The 26668-nt window shown below is 43.1% G+C and overlaps 2 protein-coding genes across 3 annotated transcripts; both read left to right on the top strand.

The window, feature by feature from the left end:
• Nucleotides 1–1085: 1085 nt before the first annotated feature.
• On the top strand, nt 1086–20116 carry scn4ab (sodium channel, voltage-gated, type IV, alpha, b). Its single transcript, XM_061748137.1, has 31 exons — nt 1086–1401; nt 3323–3506; nt 4568–4702; nt 4804–4922; nt 5093–5182; nt 5338–5466; nt 5571–5653; nt 5760–5963; nt 6037–6100; nt 6180–6321; nt 6403–6603; nt 6705–6759; nt 8545–8780; nt 8954–9025; nt 9109–9192; nt 9285–9641; nt 9758–9950; nt 10015–10178; nt 10253–10322; nt 10423–10568; nt 10692–10865; nt 11580–11693; nt 11766–12050; nt 13893–13946; nt 14034–14171; nt 14294–14398; nt 14489–14759; nt 16776–17400; nt 17957–18101; nt 18166–18249; nt 18347–20116. The coding sequence occupies exons 1-31, from the start codon at nt 1196–1198 to the stop codon at nt 18533–18535; spliced, it is 5118 nt and encodes a 1705-aa protein (XP_061604121.1). The 5' UTR covers nt 1086–1195; the 3' UTR covers nt 18536–20116.
• A 1643-nt stretch (nt 20117–21759) lies between these two features.
• On the top strand, nt 21760–24637 carry gh1 (growth hormone 1). 2 transcript variants are annotated; one of them, XM_061750044.1, is made up of 6 exons: nt 21760–21914; nt 22416–22552; nt 22639–22755; nt 24021–24164; nt 24253–24399; nt 24478–24637. In XM_061750044.1, exons 1-6 carry the CDS (start codon nt 21905–21907, stop codon nt 24538–24540), a joined length of 618 nt encoding a protein of 205 aa, XP_061606028.1. In that variant the 5' UTR covers nt 21760–21904; the 3' UTR covers nt 24541–24637. The 2 variants fall into 2 exon arrangements, with proteins under 2 accessions (XP_061606028.1, XP_061606027.1); XM_061750043.1 differs by having other exon boundaries at nt 24241–24399.
• Nucleotides 24638–26668: the final 2031 nt, after the last annotated feature.

The raw sequence follows: 26668 nt of genomic DNA, 5'->3' as shown, positions 1-26668 counted from the left end.
TACTGGGACGCACAGACCCCTGGATGCACACACGATCACGTGTGGCACAACGCACACAAGCACGCACGCCAGGGTGTTTCGCAATCCTTACCTCCTCAGCACAGTGCATTAGTGGACACATCCAGTGGATGTCATGAAATGGTTTAAATACAGTTAAAATAGAGGTTATTTCATGGATATAGTAGTAAAAGACAACAACATGGGGTTAATTTGAAGTTATGTTACTTTTAACACAAGTTAAAATGTTTTAAAAAGAGCAGCATATAAAAGGCGGACATGCCCAGAAGCCTCAGTTTGTTTTGGATTTCGGAGGGTGAACATCATTAAAGAGTAGAGCTGCTTTGCTGTTGTTGTTTTATTAATAGAAAGTGTGCCACGACCTGAAGAAGGCCCTTACAGGCCGAAACGTTGTCAGGGCACACGCATAATAGGTTGTTATAGGTTTTTGGTTTGAATTGCGGATTTTTTTGTTTTTTGTTTTATTGACTTTTTGTTTTGTTTCTTTCATTCAAATACATTATAAATTAATACCAAGACTAATAAATAAGAAACAACAAAAATAAAGATGACTTAAATAGCCAAGGCGAACTCAAATAAAGGAGGCAAATATCATGGAGGGTGGGGGTTGGAAAGAAGTCCGCTATGGGCGGGGCTGCTAGCCCACATACCCCAAGGATTGGAACCAGGGTTCAAGGAAGAGGGTGCAATGCCCCCAATTCCTGATGGGGAAGGGTTCAGTTCCCCAAACCTAACCCGGTATCATTCCCCTAACCTGGGAGATGGAGGGTTCGGTACCCCTCACCTAACCCTAAAAACCACCAGCAGTCACTGCTCTATGTGTCACATATTTTACATAAATATGCATATCTTCTTGTTTTTTTGCCTTTTGCTGCAGCTGAGGGAGCATCCTGTTCCACCAGTGTGCTTGGCAGTACAGACACTGATACACAAAAGGTTTTATTTATGAAACAACGAAGCTCTTCTTTCTCCAAAATGTTTTTGAACAAAACACTACATATTTCCTGGAAATTGGGTCATCAACAGGAAGTCTGTTCATGGAAAAGGGGCGTCTATCCTAAGGTCCGTGAAAGGACACACTGTCCCAAATAGCATTGAAACGTTCTCTTTCATAAGGTCAAACATCACCACGGTAACTTCATACTTGACAATGAAGACAGTCAGGAGTAAACTCTAAATGAAAGAATCTCAAAGAACTGTGGAGTGGAGAAGCAGACAGTTTGGAGCTATTCAGCAGAGAGCGAACAGGAGTGTGAGCATTGCCACAGTGTCAACTGGAGCCATGAGAAGAAAAACAACATTTTGGGAATTTTGGGGGAGTAAAAAGGAGCAACAAGAACTTGTGAGGCGAGCCAGTCACCTGAAGCCCTTAACTTCAGAGCTGTAAGTTCGACACAGTCAACAACTATGCCTGTCAGCATTTAAGTGGGTTTCACTTTGCCCATTTTGGACCTGTTAGCATTTTGCAAATGTTCACTGTTTTACTCTCTAGTATTTCCAGCTATTATGATCACATTGAATCTCCAAAATGATTATCCGCAGCTCATCATGTACACAAAACTCTTGGAAAACTTACCAAGAAGATACTGTTAACCACCTGTTGCACATTAGCAGAATACAGTTTATGCACTTTTCACATTTAATGTTATTGTCGGGCTACACGATGGTCTAATGGTTAGAGTGTTTGCCACACCGTTTTAAGTTTTGGGGTTCAAATCCCAACTCTGGCCTTCCTGTGTGGAGTTAGCATGTTTTTCCTGTGCTCAGGGGGTTGTCCTCCAATTTTACATAAAAATGCATGTTAGTTTTATCAATACTGTCCATAGATGTAAAGCATGTTTGTCTATTTTTGTCCTGCAAGGGACTGGAAACCAGTCCAAAGTGTGCCATTCTTTCTTGCTCAAAGTCAGCTAGAATAGCTTTCAGCTCACCCGTGACCCAAGCGAGGTCACGCAATACAGAAAGTGGATAGATGGATGTCGTTTTCCTTAAAGCCATGAGCTGGCATGGAATCTCATTCTATTGCTACACTAATGAAATGCAAATTTATCTCAGAACCTACCCAACCCCTTCTGCAGCCTTAGTTTGATCCGCACTTCTACCTGGAGGAGATAAAGTCGTGGATGGTGCATAACTTCCTCCAAATGAACAACTCCAAAACAGAAATCATGGTAGATGGAACACTGCACCAAAACTGGGGATCCACCATCACCAGCATCACCTTCTCCGGCCATGACGTTCACATCTCCTCGTCAATTACCAACCTGGACCCGGTTGTTCAAAACTCGGTTATTTTTTTTTAACTTTAACGGCACCGTTATCTTGTTGTCCAAAACTCAGTTAACTAACCCATTGTTGACTTGACGTTAAATTTAACACACCTCAGGGCCGCCGATAACATTTTAACAGTGTGGTTAACTCTCGAGATGGCGTTCGCAGCTAACGATTTGCTTCAAACTTGCTGTGTAGCATCTCAAGACATGGGACATTAAAAGTTGGGAAAATAACATATTTCATAATTTTTTTTCAATCAATAAGACATGACTGTTATCTATTTGGACATTTTAACGATCTTACATAATGATGTCAAAAACAAATATTGGAAATAGATAAACATTGCGTCTGTATGAAGCACCCATAAAATGTCTATATTTTCGCTGTCCACGGTAACTTGAATAACAGTCTAAAATTTGATTCAATTAGATATAATAAGCAGACACAGTAGACGACTGGTAGCAGCGTCTGCCTCACAGTTCTGAGGACCGGGGTTTAATCCCCGGCCCCGCCTGTGTGGAGTTTGCATGTTCTCCCCGTGCTTGCGTGAGTTTTCTCCGGGCACTCCGCTTTCCTCCTGCATCCCAAAAACATGCTTGCTAGGTTAATTGACAACTCTAAATTGCCCGTAGGTGTGAATGTGAGTGCGAATGGTTGTTTGTTTTTATGTGTCCTGCGATGGGCTGGTGACCGGTTCAGGGTGTACCCCGCCTCCTGCCCGATGATAGCTGGGATAGGCTCCGGCACTCCCGCGACCCTTGTGACGATAAGCGGCTCAGAAAATGGATGGATGGATGGATGGATGTGATGTCTGTTTCACTCCAGTCATGTAGGTGGCAGTAATGTGCTTCACAAACTGTCAGGCAACTGTCAAACAATGTAAACTCTGCCCTGAGTTTTGATTTTTGAAAATAAGTTAAAAAAAAAACACAAATATCCGTTTCATAAATGAAATACCAGCCAAATTGGGAGTTCTTTGGTGGCCATTTTTGTGCAAACACTAAAAGATATCAAATATTTCCACACACAGGAGGAAGTTGCTTGACAACAGTGCTCTGCGAGCACAACTGCAAAATACCAAGATGGTGACTCTACTGCCCCCTGTTGGTACAGAGGTCTTCCGTAAGTTTACGGCAGTCTCACTGGAGGAGATACAACGATGTCGACAAGTTAAAGAAAACGAACCACAGAGAAAAGAAGACAAGAATATCCAGGTAGAATTTATGATAGAAAAGTGACTTGACTGATTCAGTCATCCCACTGACCACACAACAATCACAAAACACTCCTTTCTCAAATCATCTTTCACTACTAAAATGAACAGAAATGCCATTCATCATTTTTTATTTTTGATAAAAAAAAAAAAAAAAAGAAGTTTCACCTGGTGACTCAAGCTTCCAGTTTTGCCCTCGAAGCACGTGGCTTTTCTGAATGAAGAGCAGCAACTTCATCTTGCAGTGCGAGGGTTTTATTTCGCTCTCCTCGACCTATCTTACATCTCTGTCTCCTTGACGGTTTGGAAAGTCCTCCTTGGCATTGTCTGTCTCGTCACAGTTGATCATTTGCATGCTTCGGCTGCTATTATTTTGGCAAGGGTTTGGAGGTAGTCCTGCACTGCTTTCACATCTGCACTCGCCATCAAGCTGTAGGGGCTATGGAGCACACTCGTAACTCAAGACAAAAACATTTCTTGATAAGTTTAGAGACTCCTAAGTTAAGGTTTCACTGTATACACAAATACAGTGGACCCCTGAATATTAGCACTTTGACCTTCACAGATTATTCCAATGGTGTTTTTTTTTTTTGGAGAACCTATCCCCAGCTATTGGCAATATTTTTGGACCTGATCCCCCACTTATTCCCCTGGGGGGGGGTTATAATGGTAACTAGAAGGAGTGTCATTTCTTCATGGATTGGACAGGCCAAACCCATACGAATAGCAAGAGTCCACTTTACATTGATCTCAACCCATTTTATTATTAATTCTTTTTCATCGTTATCTAACATTTTGTCTAAAGTTTGTCTTTCTGCATTGATGTAAGCCTTTCCTGATACATTTCAGTGGAATGAAGAAACTCAAATGGTACGTTGACTGATTATTCAAAATGGCTTGGATATAATAAAAGCATTTGTTAGGTTTACTCAAAATGCAAAGTTGCCTTTGAAGTCACAAAACATATGGGGAATTATTCACGTCCACTAGGATAGGCAATAAAAAAAGGACAATGCATGGCAGTGAGTTTGCCATCTGATTGGCTAGTTCTCTGATCGACAGGTGACAGAGGAGCAGAAGATTCCAACGTGTGACTTGGAGAGTGGGAAGCGCCTCCCGTTCATCTTTGGTGATCCACCCCATGAGTTTGTCAGCACCCCACTGCAGGAACTGGATCCTTTCTACCAAACACAGAAGGTCTCAGAATTGTGTCCCTTTGGCCAATGAGCGCACTCCTTGTCTTAGCAGATATTCAGTGCTGTACAGATGTGATCTCTGACCTTCTGTCATCTGTACAGACATTCATTGTTCTAGATGGAGAAAAGATCATCCACAGATTTAATTCTGATCCTGCTTGTTTCCTGCTGACTCCTTTCAACCTTGTGAGGACTACTGCTATCAAGATCCTCCTCCACTCATATCCTTTAGATGCATACACAAATGTACATCTTCTGTAGCTACCTTTACACTGCATATGGTGATTGTCAACTCCTCAGCTATCAATACAGTATATCTATACAACTATATATTGAGCTGTCGGGTCATTGTTAGCTTATGCATATATGTTTGTTCCTTAATTAATTGCACCTTTTTCCAGGCTTTTATCCTCCTGACAGTTTTGACCAATTGTGTGTTCATGACGATAGCCAACCCTCCAGAGTGGAGTGGAGTTCTCAAGTGAGTTAAAGAGCCAATATCGACTTGTCAGCACTGTGTGCCACTGCACATAGTGGATTACCATTGACTCACCCTAGAGGCCAGAAGCCCTCATGTTAGTCAGCCAATAAAGCGATCATGTGAACGGAGATTTTTTTTTTTCCATCTTTGAACAGATCCACTTTTATTGCCATCTATGTGTTTGAGGTGCTCGTCAAAGTTCTGGCTCGAGGTTTCTGTGTCGGTCAGTTCACCTTCCTCAGGGATCCATGGAACTGGTTGGACTTGATGGTCATCAGCACGGCGTAATGCACATCCACACATTCACACGTGCTATGAAGATGATGATGATAGTGATAATGATAACGATGATGATGACAATCATGTGAAGTAGGTGCTCTGTTTTCAGATACCTGACAAATATGGTGCATTCACGAACTGTTTCTGCATTCCAAGTCCTTCCAGCACTAAAGGCCATCACAGCGATACCTGGTGTGTGTGTGTGTGTGTGTGTATGCATGCGTGCGTGTGTGTGTGTGTGTGTGTGTGTGTGTGTGTGTGAGCTAACATGAGCCTCAATGTATTTTGGCCTTGTAAGGTTTGAAGACAACGCTCAGCGTGCTCATGCAAACAGTGAAGAAGATGGCCCACGTGACCGCCCTGAGCCTCATCTGCCTCAGTGTACTAGCTGTGTTTTCGCTGCATAACTTCATGGGCGTCTTGAGGCAAAAGTGTGTGCTGATGCCACCAAGCAACCACTCCTTCGAATACTTTGATTTTCAAGAGTACATCAACAATCCTGGTGTGAAACTGATCATTGTATCTGTCACATGTCTGATTTCTGCTCTAAAATGTGACATGTATGTGTCTGACAGTCAACTATTATTATTCACCCGGAAGCATTGATGCTTTGCTGTGTGGAAACACTTCTGAGGCTGGGTATGTGTTTGGTAATACTCACACACTGTCCAACACTGACTGACCAGTGGTGAAGACATGCCAACATTGGATTTTTTAGGATCTGTCCAGAGGGCTATACGTGTTTGAGGGCAGGGCCCAACCCAAATTACGGCTACACAAACTATGATTCCTTCGGTTGGGCTTTCCTGGCTCTGTTTAGACTGATGACTCAGGACTTCTGGGAGAACCTTTTCCAACTGGTTTGTAAACAAATATTTCCAGGTCACATTAATCTGCTCAGATCCATGTATGTGATCTGGAACACTGGTTTGTCTCTGCAGACATTGCGCTCAGCTGGCAAAACCAACACCATCTTCTTCGTGGTTGACATTGTAGTGGGCTCTTTTTCCCTCCTCAGTCTCATTGTGGCAGTGTTCGCCATGGCATCTGTGGAGCAGAAGCAGGCGGAGATGGCTGAGGCCAAACAGAAGGACAAAGAGTATGCTCACATATTGGAGACACTGAAGAAAAATTTGCAGGAGGTCAGGTGACATGGTACTTAGTATGTCATGGCATAGAAACATTTCACCTGATGAGAGTGTGTGTGTGTGTGTGTGTGCGTGTTGTGTGTGTGTGCGTGTAGGTGCCTGGCAGTGCTTGCCTCACTGAAAAGCAACATCCATCAGCAGACACGGAAGGTGTTAATACACAAACACACACACACACACACACACATACAGCGTCTAAAATAAGTATTTAACATGGCAAGTATTTAACATGGCACCCATTCTCTCACTAAATATATTTCCAAAGGTGCTAACATTTCACCAGATGTTGGGAACAACACAAGTAATCCATACATACAAAGAAAGTAGAACAAATAAGCTGAGAAATTAAGTTGTGTGTAAAAATGTGAAATGACACAGGGAAAAAATATTGAACACATGAAGAAAAGGAGGTGCAAAAAGACATGGAAAGCCAAGACAGCTATCTATCAATCTATCAATACTCAAACAGCAATCCAGCCCCTTGTCTGTGCAAATTAATATAAGATGGTTCAGTCCTAATTGATGACCTGCAAAAAGGTCTCATTGCCAAGGTGTGAGTCAAGACACATCTCATGATGGGTAAGAGCAAAGAGCTGTCTCAAGGCCATCGCAAAGTAATTGTTGCAAAACATAATGGTGGGATTGGTTACAGGCGCAGAGCTAAGCTTCTGAATGTTCCAGTGAGCACGGTTGGGGCCATATTACGTAAGTGGAGAGCCAATCATACCACTATAAATTTGCCTCCATCAGGTGCTCCTCGCAAGATTTCTGACAGAGGAGTGCAATGAAAAATCAGAAGAGTTGTCCAAGAGCCAAGGCCCACCTGTGGAGAGCTTCCAAAAGACCTGGAATTACCAGGTACCTTTGTCACAAGGAAAACCGTGAGTAATGCACTCCGTTCCCATGGCCTGCATACACACTCACCATGCAAGACCCCATTGCTGGAGAAAAAAAAAAAGCATGTCAAAGCTCATTTTAAGTTTGCCCAACAACATTTGGACAAGCCAATTAAATACTGGTAGAATATAGTCTGGTCTGATGAGAGCAAAATGGAACTCTTTGGATGCCCTAATGCACACCACGTTTGTTGGAGAAATGGCAATGCATATCACCCTCGCAACATCATACCAACAGTGAAGTTCAAAGGTGGAAACATGATGGTGTGGGGCTGCTTCCCACAAAGTGGTACTGGTAAACTTTACATTATTGAAGGAAGGATGAATGGGCAAATGTACTGAGACATTCTTCACAAAAATCTGCTGGCATCTACGAGGATGATGAAAATGAAACGAGGGTGGACATTTCAGCAGGATAATGATTCAAAACATGCTGCCAAGGAAACTCTCAATTGGTTTCAAAGAAAAAAAGAAAGCTGCGACAATGGCCTAGCCAATCACCTGACTTGAATCCAATCGAAAATCTATGGAAAGAACTGAAACTTAAGGTCCATAAAAGAACCCCACGGCCTCTTCAAGATTTGAAGACTGCTTGTGTAGAAGAATGGGCCAAAATCACACCAGAGCAATGCGTGCGACTAGTTTCTCCATACAGGAGGTGTCTTGAAGCTGTCATTGCAAACAAAGGCTTTTGTACAAAGTATGAAATAAATACCAATTGGCGTGTTCAATACTTTTTCCCTCTGTCATTTCACATTATTACACACAACTTAATGTTTCATCTTCTTTGTTCTACTTTCTTTGTATGTACGGATTACTTGGGGTGTTCCCAACATCTGCTGAAATTTTCATGTCAATAGCACCTTTGGAAATACATTTAGTGAGAAAAATGGTGACGTGTTAAATACTTATTACAGCCACTGTATGTTACATGATCATAAGCACCCCAAAATAACACCCAAAGAACGGCTCCAACAGTGGGTGACAAGCACCTGCTGCTTATTGAATCAAGACTTCTAAAATGTTGCTGTATTTTCAGAGTGTGCGAACGAGCAAAGACCCCGTTTACCGTGCTGCTCCTCTTTCGCCAACATGTTCCTGAGGCGGACCTGTTGCACCTGTTGTTGGGCTCAACAGCGACTCCACCATTTTGTCACGGACCCCTTCTTCGATCTTGCTATCGCCATGTGCCTTGTGCTTAACACCATTTTTATGGCCATTGAGCATTATCCCTTGACGGAAGACTTTAACGAGCTGCTCACAATCGCAGAATGGGTCAGTCTGGAGTTCATTCTGTAGTAGTTGTCTTTCACAATACAATTTCCAGATACAGATGAATGGCAAAACATGTCTTATCGAGCTGTCAGAGAGTTGTCTATTATGTTACAAACTAACACTCATGGGCCAGGATAACCCTTGACCTCTCACCCTCTTACTGACCTCCTCAGGTCTTCACAGGGATTTTTACAGCTGAGGTGGCCCTAAAACTTCTGGCCATGGGTCCCTACTTTTACTTCCAGGTTACAACGTCTGTTTTTAGCAACTTTATTAACTTTACTGTGACAACAAATAGAAAATCTCATTGAGTTCTCATGATTAACAGGTTGGTTGGAACATTTTTGACAGCATCATTGTTTTCTTTACTGTGCTCCAGTTGGGACTGGCAGACTATTATGGGCTGAGACTGGTGAGTGTCATCAGTTGAATCACACTACCTTCCTACGTAGACTTGAATTTCCCTCATGATCAATACAGTGTCCTACTTGATTGCCTTCCTAGTTACGTGTGTTTAGGTTGGCCAAGTGGTGGTCAACCTTCAGCGCTCTGCTAAAGCTCATTGGAAAGTCGCTGGGGATTCTGAGGCGCTTCACTCTGCTTCTGGCCATCATCAGCTTCACATTTGCTGTGGTTGGAATGCAGCTCTTCGCGAAGAACTACAAAGAAAATGTGTGTCGCATCTCAAAAGACTGCAAGCTTCCTCGCTGGCACATGATCGATTACTTCCACTCCTTCCTCATCGTCTTCCGAGTGCTTTGTGGAGAGTGGATCGAGACAATGTGGGACTGCATGGAAGTTGCGGGTCAGCCCGCATGCCTTATCTTCTTCACAGTGATGGTGGTCGTTGGAAAACTAGTGGTGAGTCACCACCGAGAGAACGACTGACTTGATCTTCTTGAGCTGCTGCTTATCCACTACCAATACCTAGTCGACATACAGTATGTTACAAAAATGTGTTCCCGATCTCCATGCAGGTTTGGAATCTGTTCCTGGCCTTGTTAATAAACTCATCCAATGGAGATCTTTGGGCAGATTCAGAGGGAGAAGGACAAAACAATCTACTGATCGCCTTGAATCGGATCGGTGGGGCTGTGAGCGGGATAAAATCGAGGGTCCTGGAGCAGATGGGCAAGAAGACCCAATTCAGAATTCATCTACATCCTCCTGGTAGGTGCCAAATAGTATTTGTTTCCTTAATCATGATCCAATGGAATGTCATTTTCACTATTAGGACTTAAGAGTGAAGAGGTGAGCCAGAAGGAGTTCTTGGCACTTACTTTTGTAAGCTCAGAAGAGGCAGAATCAGAGGTCAGGGCCCTTGTCTATAATAAACCCTACGAACGTGCTTCCCAAATGTTGGGAAATGAAGCTGCTGATGAAAAAAAGGCCTTACAAGTAACTTATTCATCATCATGATTTCTGTAAAAGCAACAGACGAAGGTAATGAAAAGCCATATCTTGTTTGCTAGCATGGCGAGTCAGCAGTGTGCATGCACAAACGTGATGACGGAAACACCCCTGCAAAGTGCTTCACTGACCGTATGAACACACACACACACACACACGGAAATGTGAGCATTTAAAAACAGGAGCCAATCACAGGGTCTGTGTGTGTGTGTGTGTGTGTGCGTGTTTTCAGAGTCCTGTCCAGTTTTGAACATGGACTCATGTCAGGACGGACGCCGAATCTGGTTGAATTTGAGGCGATCGTGTGTGTCCGTGGTTGAACACAAATATTTTGAAGCCTTCATTACCTTTATGATTTTGTTGAGCAGTGGAGCTCTTGTAAGTATTTGTCCTTTTTATGATAAACTCTTGCCGCACATGAACTAATAGCACTAGTGTTTTTGTTTACTCCTATCTTTAATGCATTGATATGTTGATGATTGCAAACATGTCGGCGCGCAGGCAATTGAAGACATTCATCTGGAGAAGCGATTGCTGATCAGGACCATTTTGGAGTACGCGGATCAGGTCTTCACATGTGTCTTTGTGCTGGAGATGCTTCTGAGGTGGTTCGCTGGTGGATTCAAAAAGTACTTTACCAATGCCTGGTGCTGCATAGACTTCCTCATTGTGCTTGTAAGCCACATATCAAACGTACATTTGAGATGCATACAACGGTAAATGGAGTGCACTTGTATATCGCTTTAACTACACCATCACACCGCCCATACAGCAGTAGTGCACTACAGATCAGGATGCCAAGTTAGCAAATACGATGCGAAGGTGACCAAATGGAGCATCCTGCGATAGCCTACGATGACTAAAGATAAGTCAGACTTTCTTCAAAGATGCTTCCAAGCTTTGAGGGACTTTTACTTGAGAAAAACTTAGAATGGTAGTATACAGTAAGTTGAAGTCTCTCATGCAGAATTAATAGCTTTCATGTTTGAAAAAGAGATATCGTGACATTAAGGTCAGAGGTGCAGATTTGCGTGGTGGAGTCCGGGGCAAAAGTGGAGGACCCGAGTGCAAGGGAAGACGGGAGGAAGGAAACCTAATGTACTCAAAAAGATTGACTAGAAAAAAGGTAAAAATATAAGTACCACAGCATGTTAAAAAAAATACTGAATTCAATTCCAAAATTCATTATACGAAATAAAACAGGAGAAACAAAAGACTTACCATTGAAGATCATGTTGAAAACATAAAGATGAAGGCTACATAAGACGTGACAGCAACAATGACCTGACACACGCTGACAGAAATACAAACAACTACAATGTCGTTTTTGGCTTATAAGACACAATACGATGAACATAATATAAACAAATCTTTGTTATCATCTGCCAGACTTATGTGCTTTCGACGACTGCCAACGTTCTGGTAATTTCCCAGCTTCAAGCCATCAATTCTCTGAGAACTCTGAGACCTCTGAGGGTCTTGTCTCGCTTTGAAGGCATGAAGGTGAGCAGACACACGCACACCACTTGGCCACACAAACTCATCTTTTCACAAGTCTCCTTCAATGGTCCTCAGGTGGTGGCATCAACACTGTTTGGAGCCATCCCGTCCATCTTGGACGTGCTGCTCGTTTGTTCCACTTACTGGTTGATATTCAGCATCATGGGAGTGGATTTGTTTGCAGGAAGGTTTTCTTACTGCATAAACGACACTTCGGAAGAGTTATTTCACACCCAAGCCGTCAACAACAAGACAGCGTGTCTCATGCTAATGGAACAAAATGTCTCTGAAGTGCGCTGGAGGAATCGCGAAATTAATTTCGACAACGTAGGGATCGGTTTCCTGTCGCTTCTGCAAGTGGTCAGTCTGAAGTCTACTAGATGTGCTACATATCAAATATATAAAGCATGCTTACATACACTGTATGCAATCCATATTATACAACCCCAATTCCAATGAAGTTGGGACGTTGTGTTAAACATAAATAAAAACAGAATACAATGATTTGCTAATCATGTTCAAACTATATTTAATTTAATACACTACAAAGACAACATCTTTAATGTTCAAAATGATCAACTTGATTGTTTTTAGCAAATAATCATTAGCTTAGAATTTGATGGCTGCAACACATTCCAAAAAAGCTGGCACAGGTGGCAAAAAAGACTGAGAATGTTGAGGAAAGTTCATCAAACACCTGTTTGGAATGAACATCCCACAGGTGAACAGGCTCATTGGGAACAGGTGGGTGCCATGATTGGGTAGAAAAGGAGCTTCCCTGAATTGCTCAGTCATTCACAAGCAAAGATGGGGCGAGGTTCACCTCTTTGTGAACAAGTGCCTGAGAAAATAGTCCAACAGTTTAAGAACAATGTTCCTCAACGTACAATTGCAAGGAATTTAGGGATTTCGTCATCTACGGTCCATAATATCATCCAAAGGTTCAGAGAATCTGGAGAAATTACTGCATGGAAGCGGTAAGGCCGAAAACCGACATTGAATGCCCGTGACCTTCGATCCCTCAGGCGGCACTGCGTCAAAAACCGACATCAATGTGTACAGGATAGCACCGCGTGGGCTCAGGAACTCTGCAGAAAACCAATGTCAGTAAATACAGTTCGGCGCTACATCCTCAGTGAAACTTGAAACTCTACTATGCAAAGCAAAAGCTATTTGTCATCAACACCCAGAAACGCTGCCGGCTTCTCTGGGCCCGAGGTCATCTAAGATGGACCGATGAAAATTGGAAAAGTGTTCTGTGGTCCGACGAGTCCGCATTTCAAATTGTTTTTGGAAATTGTGGACGTCGTGTCCTCCGGGCCAAAGAGGAAAAGAACCATCCGGACTGTTATGGAGGCAAAGTTCAAAAGCCAGCATCTGTGATGGTATGGGGCTGTGTTGGCATGGGTAACTTACACTTATCTGTGAAGGCACCATTAATGCTGAAAGGTACATACAGGTTTTGGAGAATCATATGCTGCCATCCAAGCAATGTCTTTTTCATGGACGCCCCTGTTTATTTCAGCAAGACAATGCCAAACCACATTCTGCACCTGTTACAACAGCGTGGGTTCGTAGTAAAAGAGTGCGGGTACTAGACTGGCCTGCCTGCAGTCCAGACCTGTCTCCCCTTGAAAATGTGTGGCGCATTATGAAGCGTAAAATACGACAACGGAGACCCCGGACTGTTGAACGGCTGTAGCTGTACATCGAGCAAGAATGGGAAAGAATTCCACCTCCAAAGCTTCAACAACTGGTGTCCTCAGTTCTCAAACATTTGAATGTTGTTAAACGAAAAGGTGATGTAACACGGTGGTAAACATGACCCGGTCCCAGCTTTTTGGGAACGTGTCGCAGCCATAAAATTTCAAGATAATGATTATTTGCGAAAAACAATCCAGTTGATCAGTTTGAACATGAAATATCTTGTCTTTGTAGTGTATTCAATTCAATATAGGTTGAACATGATTTGCAAATCATTGTATCTGTTTTTATTTATGTTTAACACAACATCCCAACTTCATTGGAATTGGGGTTGTACAGGGCCCTCAGTATAATTGAGTAGAGCCGTACACCACCACCATAATAAACGTGCATCCAATGGTTCAAATCTACAGCATAAATATCTGTCACCTAAATATAAGGACCATGGGCAGAGACACAGACACAAAGATTGATTGACTGCTTGATTTATTTTATCAGGCGACTTTTAAAGGCTGGATTGACTTGATGTATGCAGCAATGGACTCCAGACAGGTTAGAGCATCTCTCCTGACACCATGATTGCTAATAGAACTCAAGTACAAATAATTAACAGACATTGGCATGTGTGCGTGTGTGTAGATTGAGTTGCAGCCAGAGTACGAGGCCAACGTGTACATGTCTCTCTACATGGTCTTATTTATCATCTTTGGCTCCTTCTTCACCTTCAACTTCCTCGTTGGGGCCATCATTGAGTACCTCAAGCACCAGAAAGCCAAGATAGGTTTACACACACTTCTCTCTCACTCACACCCACACCCACGCACACACTCTGAGTCGACTTGTTGTTCTTCTTGTGACCTTGCACTCATTTAAAGGGGATTTTTTGTTCTGTTTTTTACTTGGGAGGAACAGGTCTTTTCATGACCAAGGAACAGATGAAATGTTACAATTCCATGAAGACCTTAGACCTTAAGAAAGCCTGGAAGCCTATTCCCCGACCGCAAGTCAGTCCAACTCTTCGTCTTCTTCAACAAACGTGGTGCATCTTTTTAGTTTGATGCATTTTTCTGCTATTTGTCGTTGTCTGTCCTCAGAATAAGATTCAGGCGCTGCTCTTTGACATCGTGACAAAAGCCTCCTTTGATATATTCTTCACGGTGTTGGCTTGCCTCCAAGTGGTCGTCATGATGACGGAAACGTCGAAGGATAGCTTTGAAAAGGAATTTATTTTACATTGGATTTACTTTGCCATCATAGTCATCTTCACAGTAGAGTGTATCGTGAAGATCCTGGCGCTCCGACTGAACTACTTTTCATTTGGATGGAACATCTTTGACTTCGTGCTGGTCATCTTGTCCATTTTGGGTGAGTCAGATGGTGATGTACATCAGGGGTCACCGACATAGTGTCAATGGGTAACAGGTAGGTACTCGGGACCACATGAGTAGTACGTAGGCCTGTTGTAAAAATATCTCAGCAGTGATGGGAAATTTTGATTTCCTCAGAATGTTGTAGAAATGATCATTTGAAAATGTATAAACTTGCAGAGATTCATGCAATTTTTTTTGCTACCTTTTTAAATCATTGTCGATACTGTAATCTATCCATCCATCCATCCATCCATTTTCTGGCAACTGGTTAGAAAGTCTGCCTCCCAGTTCTGAGGACCGGGTTCAATCCCCGGCCCCGCCTGTGTGGAGTTTGCATGTTCTCCCCGTGCCTGCGTGGCTTTTCTCCGGGCGCTCCGCTTTCCTCCCGCATCCCAAAAACATGCATGCTAGGTTAATTGACAACTCTAAATTGCCCGTAGGTGTGAATGTGAATGTGAATGGTTGTTTGTTTGTATGTGCCCTGCGATTGGCTGGCAACCGGTTCAGGGTGTTCCCCGCCTCCTGTCCGATGATAGCTGGGATGGGCTCCGGCACGCCCGCGACCCGCGTGAGGAGAAGCGCGACAGAAAATGGATGGATGGATGTAACCCAGGTACATCCAGCACAGACACTTTTATTCACATTACTTACACATCCAAAATCAGAATTCCAGTCATGTGGGCCAGTCGGCCAATCATCATTGTATTTTTTGTGACGTGGTCACATGATCGTACGGCCAATCGGATTCATATACACTAAACAAGGAAATGGAGAGGCTACAGCAGCCCGGCTAAGCGATGTGCCTACCCATAGCCGAACCAAAGCCAAATTTTAAGCACAACAGCTGATTATTTCCTACCGAGACAAGACCACAACGACACTGAGGCACTTTCCATATTGCGATATTGTGAAAACCGTGACATCCATTAATTATTAATAACAACATATAATTAAAGGTATTTTGACCAAATGTGATATTTCATAAGTGTGTATGAAACTGTAATACACAAGAAGTACCTCACATTTTCAAAAAGGTTGATGACCCTTGATGTAGATACACATATTGCACATATACAGGACTTGTAGGCTTACAAGCCAGAGACCAGAATGTTTTCAACAGTCAATACGAAGGAGGAAGGCAGACGTGGAATAAGGCAGTTCAATGAATGGAGGAAAGCAATCGGGACCGGTCTTGAAAGGGTGGCAGTTAAGGTTGAAGTCATTAGGTCTGGTGATTGGGAAGAAGGCAGGTATTCATTTTTTATTCTTGGAAGACAAGACCGATTTTTAGCCGTGGACATGCGGATGTCACGTACGTGGTTAGGGCGAAGGCGAGGAACGCAAGGCAAGAACACGGTGGACCCAATTGCAGGGAAGCAGGGAGGCAAGGCAGGAGTGCGGGAGTCTCAAAATCATAATATTTAATCTTCAAAAAAAGGAAAACAAGGATATTGGATAAAGCAAAACTGAACAAAGTCCCACAACAGATAACAACCAAACCAAAGTAACAAAGAAACACTTGAATATCTAAAACTGGAAACAAACTATGACCTGCGAGTAAGACGTGGAATAGATAGGGAACATGACACCTGACAAGGACATACCACAATGATCAAGACAACCGGCGACTATGACAAGGCAAAGACATGTGACAACGACAATGAACCGACAAGAACTGAACGAAACCAGGGAACTAAATACAAACGAATTGACGAGACAACGAGGAACACCTGGACAAGACACGAGTGGCTGGAGAGAGCCGATTGGTCGACACAAAGTAGACGAGAACAGGTGGACACGACAACCTAATGAGCACGCGACAAACATGGAACAAAACTAAACACAACCCAAAGCAAAACACAGACCATGACAGTGGATGGCAATCAGGTAGCTTAGCAGTCGGTGTGGTAGACAGTATTTCTCACCCGCTCCATAAATACTTTAGACATATTGATGTATTGGTCATATACGTGTGCATTGACTTCCTTGAATGACATGTTGTATCTTTCAGGATTGTTCCTGGCAGACTTGATTGAAAAGTACTTCATCCATGTGCCTCAAGTTTTCATTCTGATTCGATTTATTCGTGTCATCCGAATCCTTCATCTCTTCCGTGTTGCCAAGGGCGTACGAAGACTGCTCTACGTTTTGATGAGGTCACTTCCTGCACTTTGTAACATTGGACTCTTCCTCTCCCTCATCATGTTCATATTCTCTATCTTCGGCATGAAAAACTTTGCTTACGTGAAGAAAGGAGCTCTGCTCAATGACATGTTTAACTTTGAGACATTTGGGAACAGCATGATCTGCTTGCTAACAATCGCAACATCCGCCGGGTGGGACGCTTTGCTCATTCCCATCATGAGCACCCCACCAGACTGCGATCCGCACGTGGAAAATCCTGGGACGTCCGTTGTGGGAGACTGCGGTAGTCCGGCGGTGGGCGTCATCTTCGTCACTTCCTACATTATCCTGTCTTTCCTGATTGTGGTCAACATGTACCTCGTCGTCATTTTGGAAAACTTCAATATGGCTACCGAGGAGAGCGCTGACGAGCTCCGCGAGTCCGACTTTGAGATGTTTTGTGAAACCTGGGAGAGGTTTGACCCACAGGTGTCACACTTCATTCACTACAGGTGAGCTAAACCTGCATGATTTGAACAGAGCCTAGTATATCCGCTTCAAGGTTGAAGGCAAACCGTTCAGATGCTGGTTCACCTCCAATTAGTTCAGATGGATGCCAATGCGTGGCATTTCTCTGGGTACCCCGGTTTCCTCCCACATTCCAAAAACATGTATGGTATGGTTAATTGAAGATTCTAAATTGTCCGTAGGTGTGAATGTGACTGTGAATGCTTGTTTGTCTATGTGTGCCCGGCATTGGCTGGCTACCAGTTCAGCATGTACCCCACCTCTCGCCCAAAGTCAGCTGGGATAGGCTCCAGCACGCCCGCAACCAGTCAAGAGAATAAGCGCTACAGAGAATGGATGATGCCAATGAATCTTTCTTATAACAAATAATGGAAATGGAAATAATCTCTTGGCCTAAGGGATCTTAAACTACCACAATATGTTCTTTCCTTCTTTTGAAATATTGTGACAGCCAAAAGGTGTCATCTGATGTCACGTGTGACTGATGTGTAATGTATCTAGGAGCTATTACGCGATCGAATTAACTGTACTGCCCTTCAGCCAGCTGTCGGAGTTCTGTGACAATCTGAAAGATCCACTGAGGATTGCCAAACCAAACAGTATCAAAGTGATCAGCATGGATTTGCCTCTGGCTTTTGGGGACAAGATCCACTGTCTGGACCTCGTAGTGGCCCTGACTGCTCAGGTCATGTCATCACATTTGGTGTTGTTTTTCATTTTGCATTGCTCAAAATTCCATGCGTGGACAGGTACGGGGAATTTCGGGAGAAACTGATCATCTAAAAGCCACCATGGAGGAAAAGTTCATGGCCCGCAGCCCCTCCAAAGTCATGGTCAGTTCTCCTCTCTTCTTTCGTCTGACGTGGCATAATTGTTTGTTTGACCTCCTTTCGACCTTCGGTGTTATTTCTAACAAGTTGTCACCTGCAGGGATCCTATCAACCAATCAGCAGCACTCTGAGAAGGAAGCGGGAAGATGTCGCCGCAACTGTCATCCAGAGAGCGTACAGGAAACACGCGGTGCAGTCGACGCCCAAAATGGGAGAGGCCGATCGGATCATTCGGCAGGACGGAGATGAAGAGGAATCGGTCCAGGCGCACCTTGCTGGTGTGCTGTGAGAACCTGGCACAATACAGTGTTGCCTTCAACACTTTGAGATCAACAAATTATTACTCTGAAGAATTGTATACTATATCATACGAATATTAACAGTTTTTATCACGCAAACTACTTTATTAACCTGAATGAGAAGAACAGAAGAAATTAAAATCTAGTTTAGTATTTGCGCTCATCCAAGTGCAACACATTTACTTTGATTTTTTTGGAGGCGGGGGGTTTCTATTCACAGAGAAACCAATACAGACTGCATCAGCACCACTGTTCTACGGTGACCACGCTTCGACGGTGGTTTTGGTGCCGTTACTTTCGCTCCCTTTGTGATGCAGTCGGTGCGCCACCTGCTGACAATAGACCGAACAAGTAATGACTTGAATATACAGTGGTTTTAACCACACAAAATTCTGGCGATCATTTGTCTATGACTGTCTATGACTGTTTGACAAAGTGCCACACTTTGAAGCCACAACATCAAATTGAATGCCACTTACTGTACACCACTTATGCCAAACTCAGGCCCGGGGGCCAAATTTGGCCCACGATGTAATTATATTTGGCCCGCAAGACCATATCAAATGTGTATTAGAGCTGGCCCGCCAGTATATAGCACATGCGCCGCTAATATTACAAATCCCAGAATGCTTTGCTAGTCTGTTGACCCATCAGTCTCGACCGGCGAGCGCCCCTTCCCTTCCTGTTGCAGTCGTTAGCAACTATGCTACTGGTCTCCTCGAGCAAATTGACACTTCCCCTTCCCAAAAATAGCCAAACGAAAGATGGAAAACGGTTAACTTCCAAGACAGGTGGGAGGCAGATTGTCGGTCCGCTAAAGTAAAAGACAGACCAGTTTGTCGTGTGCGGAGCAACGTGGCTGTCACAAAGAATAGAACAGGTAATTGGAGATAGATAAATCGAAGATGGAGAGACAGAAGAATTCATGTTATCTATTTAAATACAAAACAACAAACAAATACCACTGACGTCTTTTATCGCAAATTAGATTTCTCGTGTTTATAATATTAAAGTTTGTTTATTCCAGATTCGGTAATTAAGCAAAACTTAACTTTGTTGTCATATGATAAACTTGAGCGCTACATTTCTGGAAAGAAGGGAAACATGTACATTTCAGTGATTTTTCATTCAATTTTGAGTTTGGCCCGCGATGTCCCAATTTTTCATTTTGGCCCACCGTGAGTTTGACTTTGACACCCCTAGAGTAGACCATGGACGTGGTAAGAAGTGCAGAAAGACCACCGCCTATCCTATATATAGTGAGGATAGGCGGTGAATGGATACAATATGTGCGTTTATTGTTGATGTGAGTTCTTGTTGATGCATGATTGGATTTTGTTTGGAGAGATTGAGGTGATTGTGGAAGTAAATGTTTATTTCTTTTCAACTTTTGGAGCCTAACCTTTCATCTATTAATGAAATATCAAGACATTTTACTTGGTTTTATTTGTTTTACAATGTACTGTGTAAGTGCATATACACGATGAACAATGTGTTTGAAATGTAAAATAAATATTGTGAATAAATATTCCTCATATCATTTTGTCTGCTCAATAAAATCCTGACTGTGAGGTACAGCTCTCCACTCCTTCGATTGATCACCTTAAATCTAGTCAGAAGACCAAGACGATGATCCGCTAACGAGGACGTCCCTAACTCACCCGTCACCAGACGTGCGGCATCCCTGCTAAAGAAAGCAGCGGCGTCAGATAAAATGGTGGGCAAAATGCATCGACTTGACAATGTCCTGGAACCTTTGTCCAGTCTTCAACACGAACCTTCAATTCGATCTAGAATTTTCATCTTTTGCTAAATTTTCCCTCATGGTCCAACGAGAAATTGTATGTTATTTGAGGGTCTTTAACATATCCCCCACATCTGCTTTATGCATGGAAAATCAAGGTAACCTAATGGCCACCTTTTACTCTGGTTCATCACAGCCTCTCATCACCACAGAGAAAAAACGAGGGCACTGACGGTTAACATGCAAGGCTTTTGTATCGGTTGTCGGACTGCGGTGAATATTAAAACTACATAAAGGTCACAACAATGAGTCCACAAGTACAAACAAGCAGCTGGAAGGCGCTATTTCCCCTGAGCTTCAAGTGATGACATTTAGCAGATCCGTGATGATGTACAAGTGTATGCATATGTGAATCTTCATCTTCTCGTCACGTGGTCCCCCAAAAAATACGGAAATGTCTCCTGAGAAATCAGTGGAATTTGCGCCAACAATGACGCTGCCACGGTTATAAACATTTCATTCACAAAGTGATGTAGATGGGGCCAATCGGTTGTGTTGTGGTTCACATTGATGAGTAATAGGATCAATCTCCACAACGAAACTGACAAGCCATCGGGCAACTGAGACACACTGCAACACTGCGTCAAGAGATGAATAATGAAGGTGGATGGCTGGTGGATGGATCGATCATGGATGGATGGATGACAGATGGATGATGAAGGTGAATGGGTGATGGATGTATCGGTAATAGTATATGGATGGATGACAGTTTGATGAATGGATGATGAAGGTGGATGGGCTATGGCCGGATCGATAACGGATGGATGGATGACAGATGGAAGATTGTTGGATGGAGTATGACAAATGGCTGGATGATGGATGAATGGGTAATAATGGATGAATGATGATGGGTGGAGGATGACGGATGGATGATAACAGACGGATGACGACAGAAGGATGGATGCTGATAGATAGAAGATTGGTGACTTAAGGGTCAACGGTTCGAATCCCTGCTCTGACTGTCTGCTGTCAAAGTATCATTGGGCAAGACACTGAACCCTAAATTCCTCCCAGTGGGCCTGGCATGGCAGCAGCCGCCCCTGGCTGCTGCCATGTGTGCGGGATGGTGTCAATAAAGCGCGACTTATATAAATGCGCTCCATTTAGCACGATGGATGAAGAAGACGATGTCCCTACTTGCTGAAAGCTAATTTGGCAGAAGGAAGGGGTACAGAACGTGCAGCATTGCATTTATGAGACAAACACGGAGAAATGGCGCCGAGCACGTCGCTGACAAGCTGTTAGTTGTTTTTCACCGGTGTCGCTGGTTAACATTCATACGTGTTGATGTGTCATTGTCCCAAAACGTTGAATTATTCACATTCCTGTTTGATGTAAATCAAAAGGACTTTTTCTTATGACTACTTCCGACGTCGGTAGTGATGTTTCTCGAATGAATGCCGTGACATAAAACAGTCCTAATCATACATATGACCGCGTGAAGGCGGCATTAGCGAGGCCGCTCGGTGTTTCTCGCTCATCCATCTAATCATCATTGTGCTGCTATAAAGAGGACAGGTCAAAACATCGCCGAAAGGCAAACGGAGGAGCAGCCATGGACAAAGGTACAGTAGGTGGTAAATGGACTTTTCTTAGGTGATGCTGGCGAAAGGGAAAAGGCAATATTTGCCATTCATTTCCACTCTTCAAAATTGACATGAAATCCTTTTGAAATGGGTTGATATGGGACTGTCTGTGTAGACATTACTGACGTCATACGCCAACATTTTTAAAATCTTGAATGTACTATATTGATATTTCCCAATATGACCTCAACCTGTGCACATTCCTTGCTTCATTCCAACTTTGCGGACTTATGCTACTTGGCATGCGGGCACCCTGAAAACCTCTGAAACCAAGAAATAGAGGATGGAGTTTTCCATGTTTGCCTTATACAAACTCAATGACATCAACTCAATGGAAAGCTAAATATGAAACTTAACAAGTGTTTTAGTCAAGAATGTGGAGTGAGTTATCCACACTCTCTCCTGACATGAGGCGCTGCTCAATGAACATGAAAACAGAGTGTATCACATCAAATGAGGTGAGTTTTTCGTCTCTTGCAGTTCTTCTCTTCCTGTCACTCGTGACACTGGCTGGCGTCTCCTCGCAGTCAATCACAGACAGCCAGAGAGTGTTCTCCATCGCTGTGAGTCGAGTGCAACATCTCCACCTGCTGGCCCAGAGACTCTTTTCGGACTTTGTGAGTGTTGCCGGCTAGTTATAGCTGGGGAGCCACTGTTTTGTTTGTTGTGGTTTTCTTGACGAATACTTGCTCGTTTGTTTTAGGAGAGTTCTCTGCAGAACGAGGATCAGCGTCAGCTCAACAAGATCTTCCTGCAGGATTTCTGCAACTCAGATTACATCATCAGTCCCCTGGACAAGCACGAAACGCAACGAAGCTCGGTCATTAGGCGACACCTCAACTAACTCTTCCAACCTTTTCACAAGCTTCTTGAACTAACTCCAACCTTTTCACAAGCTTCCTCAACTAACGCTTCAACTCTTCACAAGCTTTAACGCTTCAACACTTTTCACGTTTCTTTAACTAATCCTTCAACACTTCACAAGTTTCTTTAACGAACGCTTCAACACTTTTCACAAACTTCTTCAATGGCTCAACTCTTTACACGAGCTACTTCAACTAACTTTTTAACACGTTTCACAAGCTTCTTTTTAACCAACTATTCACAAGCTTCTTCAACAATCGCTTCAACTCTTCACAAGCTTCTTTAACTTTTTAACCCTTTTCACATGCTTCTTCAACTAACTCTCAACTATTTTCACTAGCTTCCTCAACAAACACTGCAACTCTTTCCCCAAACTTCTTTAACAAATGCTTCAACTCTTTTCACTAAGTTCTTCAAATAACTCTCTACCACTTCACAAGCTTCTATTAATCTTCAACTCTTTTCACTAGTTTCTTCCACTAACTCTTCAGCTTCATCTACAACACAATTGACTGGAGTGACCAGAAATGCAAATTTACCTGGACGAATTCCCTTTTTGATAGCTAAAATAGCATCCGACTGGGATTTGAAAATCCTCTGGCGTTCGATGATGTCAATCTAGGAGTAGTAGTGGTAGTGGTAGTGGTGGTGATGCACATTTTTTCAAGGGGGGCTTCTCGGTTTAGGGCATTTAGGCAGTGTTCATGCAGTTAGTTCATGTCAAACCTTATCACAACACCACAGATTGGTCACAACATCGCTCAGTGTGAATAACTGCGGTATTTACTGTAACGTATGACAGAATATCATAACAACTCTATGACTAAATTGTCACCGAAAATACTAATAGTACTACATTTGTTTGGAGTATTCATTCCACACTCCCAAAACAAGAATGGGAATTGTTGTCCATGTATGCCCTGTTATTAACTGCTGACCAGTCCAAGCGAGACTCCAGAACAGGAGAAATGCTCGAAAATGGATGGATGGATGGATGTTTGGATCAATTTATATCAGGAGGTAAGCTCATTATCATCTTGTCTGTCAAAACCGGAAGGCGCCTCCTCACACTTTCCACACAATTCCACTGTTTCCCAGACAAAGAGTTGTACTTAATTACTTAAGTATATGGCCAAAGGTCAAATAGAAAGACGAATGAAAAGTAAAAAAGAACAGTACAAAGATGACCATGTGAATACTATTGATTTGAAATGGGTTTAGGTTCTGAAGCTGCTGTCGATCTCCTATCGATTGGTGGAATCGTGGGAATTTCCTAGCCGTTCCCTCTCTGGGGGCTCTGCTCCCAGAAATCAGGTTTCTTCAAAACTTTCTGAACTGAAGATGGGAATCCTCCTGCTAATCAGGGTGAAAAGACACACACACACACACAAACACGTCAGTAAGTCGGGTCTCTCAGTGTGGGCGTTGAATCTGGAATCAGCTGTTCCTTCAGGCCAATCAGGATGCAGCTGAGATGTTAGCTGACAGCTCCGCCCTGCAACTGGCGCCTTATGGGAACTATTATCAAAGTGTGGCAGACGATGAGCCCTTGAGACGGATGTATGAACTGCTGGCGTGCTTCAAGAAGGACATGCACAAGGTCAGCGCTGTGCCACAAATGTGTGTGTGTGATTTGTGACGACGTGATTCAAAAAAAATAAGAATGATGCATCTGCAGGTGGAGACCTACCTGACGGTTGCCAAATGTCGACTCTCACCAGAGGCCAACTGCACTTTGTAGACCTGCCGTCGCTCAGTCAGCATCTCGTTGGCTCATGCTGTCAATTTGACGTGGAAGTCTTGTCATGTGATGAAATAAAAGTCTTTGGGCTCATGCATTGGAATGTGAATCTATGAACATCTAAAAAAGATATATGACCATATTTAAGATGCATACTGTGATGACCTGACGATTACCAGGGGAAAAAAATTCACCCAATCACCATTTTTTTTTAAACTCCCCAATCTTTGTGAGGTAATTACAATACTGAAAACAAGTTTACGTTTTAATTTTGAAGATATGAAGACTCCAGTACAGTGGCCATCTGAACACCGTACATGTGAAACTGAACCTAGATAGCAATCTGTTAGTCCCAAAGAAAATTCCCAAAAATGAACATAAGAATAATCCATCCATCCATTTTCTGTCGCGCTTCTCCTCACGTGGGTCGCGGGCGTGCTGGAGCCTATCCCAGCTGTCATCGGGCAGGAGGCGGGGTACACCCTGAACCGGTCGCCAGCCAATCGCAGGGCACATACAAACAAACAACCATGCGCACTCACATTCACACCTACGGGCAATTTAGAGTCTCCAATTCATGCATGTTTTTGGGATGTGGGAGGAAAGCGCAGTGCCCGGAGAAAACCCACGCAGGCACGGGGAGAACATGCAAACTCCACACAGGCGGGGACGGGTTTTTAACCCGGGTCTTCACAACTGTGAGGCTGACGCTCAAACCAGTCGTCCACCGTGCCGCCCAATAATTGATAAATAGACAATAATTGGTGAATAAAAGGAGCGGGCGGCATGTAGATCATTGTAACAGAGAAAAAGCACTCTTTCTTCTTAACATATATACTCACATAAAAGTATAAAGTATGATGCAATAAAACTACTCTGACAGTTACAATATATCCAAAATGCTACTTGGTAAAATGATAAATGGCAAATGCACTGCCCTTATATAGCACTTTATCTACACCATTACTGTACCCAAAGCGCTTTACAAAGCCTCACATCAGAGGTGGGTAGAGTAGTCAAATATTGCGCTCAAGTTAGAGTACTGTTACTGTTGTAGCGGACCTGCACGCCGCAACTTTGAGGCGTCACAGAGACTCGCGACCACCTTTATCATAAATTAATTACAATTCTTATTTCATACATAATCGCCACACTGTTAAGAGCACGTTGTGTTAAACATAAATAAAAACAGAATACAATGATTTGCAAATCATGTTCAACCTATATTGAATTGAATACACTACAAAGACAAGATATTTCATGTTCAAACTGATCAACTTGATTGTTTTTTCGCAAATAATCATTAACTTAGAATTTTATGGCTGCAACACGTTCCAAAAGAGCTGGGACCGGGTCATGTTTACCACCGTGTTACATCACCTTTTCTTTGAACGACATTCAATAAATGTTTGGGAACTGAGGACGCTAATTGTTGAAGCTTTGTAGATGGAATTCTTTCCCATTCTTGCTTGATGGACAGCTTCAGCTGTTCAACAGTCCGGGGTCTCTGTTGTCGTATTTTACGCTTCATAATGCGCCACACATTTTCAAAGGGAGACAGGTAATGTCGATTGTGCAAATGTTGCAGATGCTACTCTGTCGATTGTGCAAATGTTGCAGATGCTACTCAGGCACGAGTGGCCATTATTGGTCAACAACAGATATGCAAATAGTGCAGCGTGGCGAGACTACTACAGTGAGTGCACGAGTAATGTATATTTGGCCCGACAGAAATGTGACAACAAACTCAGGACAAGAAATTGGCAGCATGTTGCAATGGAATTGTAAGTTAACTGTTTAAGAAGTTAATGGCAAGAAGTGGTGGTGACCAGGATGTGGAGGGTCCAAGAGGATTTTGCATGCTCTTGTCTTAGTTCTGGCATCCTGCAATCTTTTCAACAGTTTTGATTGTACGTTGCAGTCGGACTCTCTTACTCTGTCTCTTACTCTGTCTCTGTCTCTGTCTCTCTCTCTCTCTCTCTCTCTCTCTCTCTCTCTCTCTCTCTCTCTCTCTCTCTCTCCTCTCTCTCTCTCTCTCTCTCTCTCTCTCTCTCTCTCTCTCTCTCTCTCTCTCTCTCGTGTGTACTTTACACAGTGCATAATTACATAATCCACATTTTCTTTTATA

Source organism: Phyllopteryx taeniolatus, chromosome 16 (genome assembly GCF_024500385.1).
Source record: "Phyllopteryx taeniolatus isolate TA_2022b chromosome 16, UOR_Ptae_1.2, whole genome shotgun sequence".
Taxonomy (NCBI): domain Eukaryota; kingdom Metazoa; phylum Chordata; class Actinopteri; order Syngnathiformes; family Syngnathidae; genus Phyllopteryx; species Phyllopteryx taeniolatus.
The sequence above is the reverse complement of the archived record's forward strand: the minus strand, read 5'-3'. Positions and strand labels throughout refer to the sequence as shown.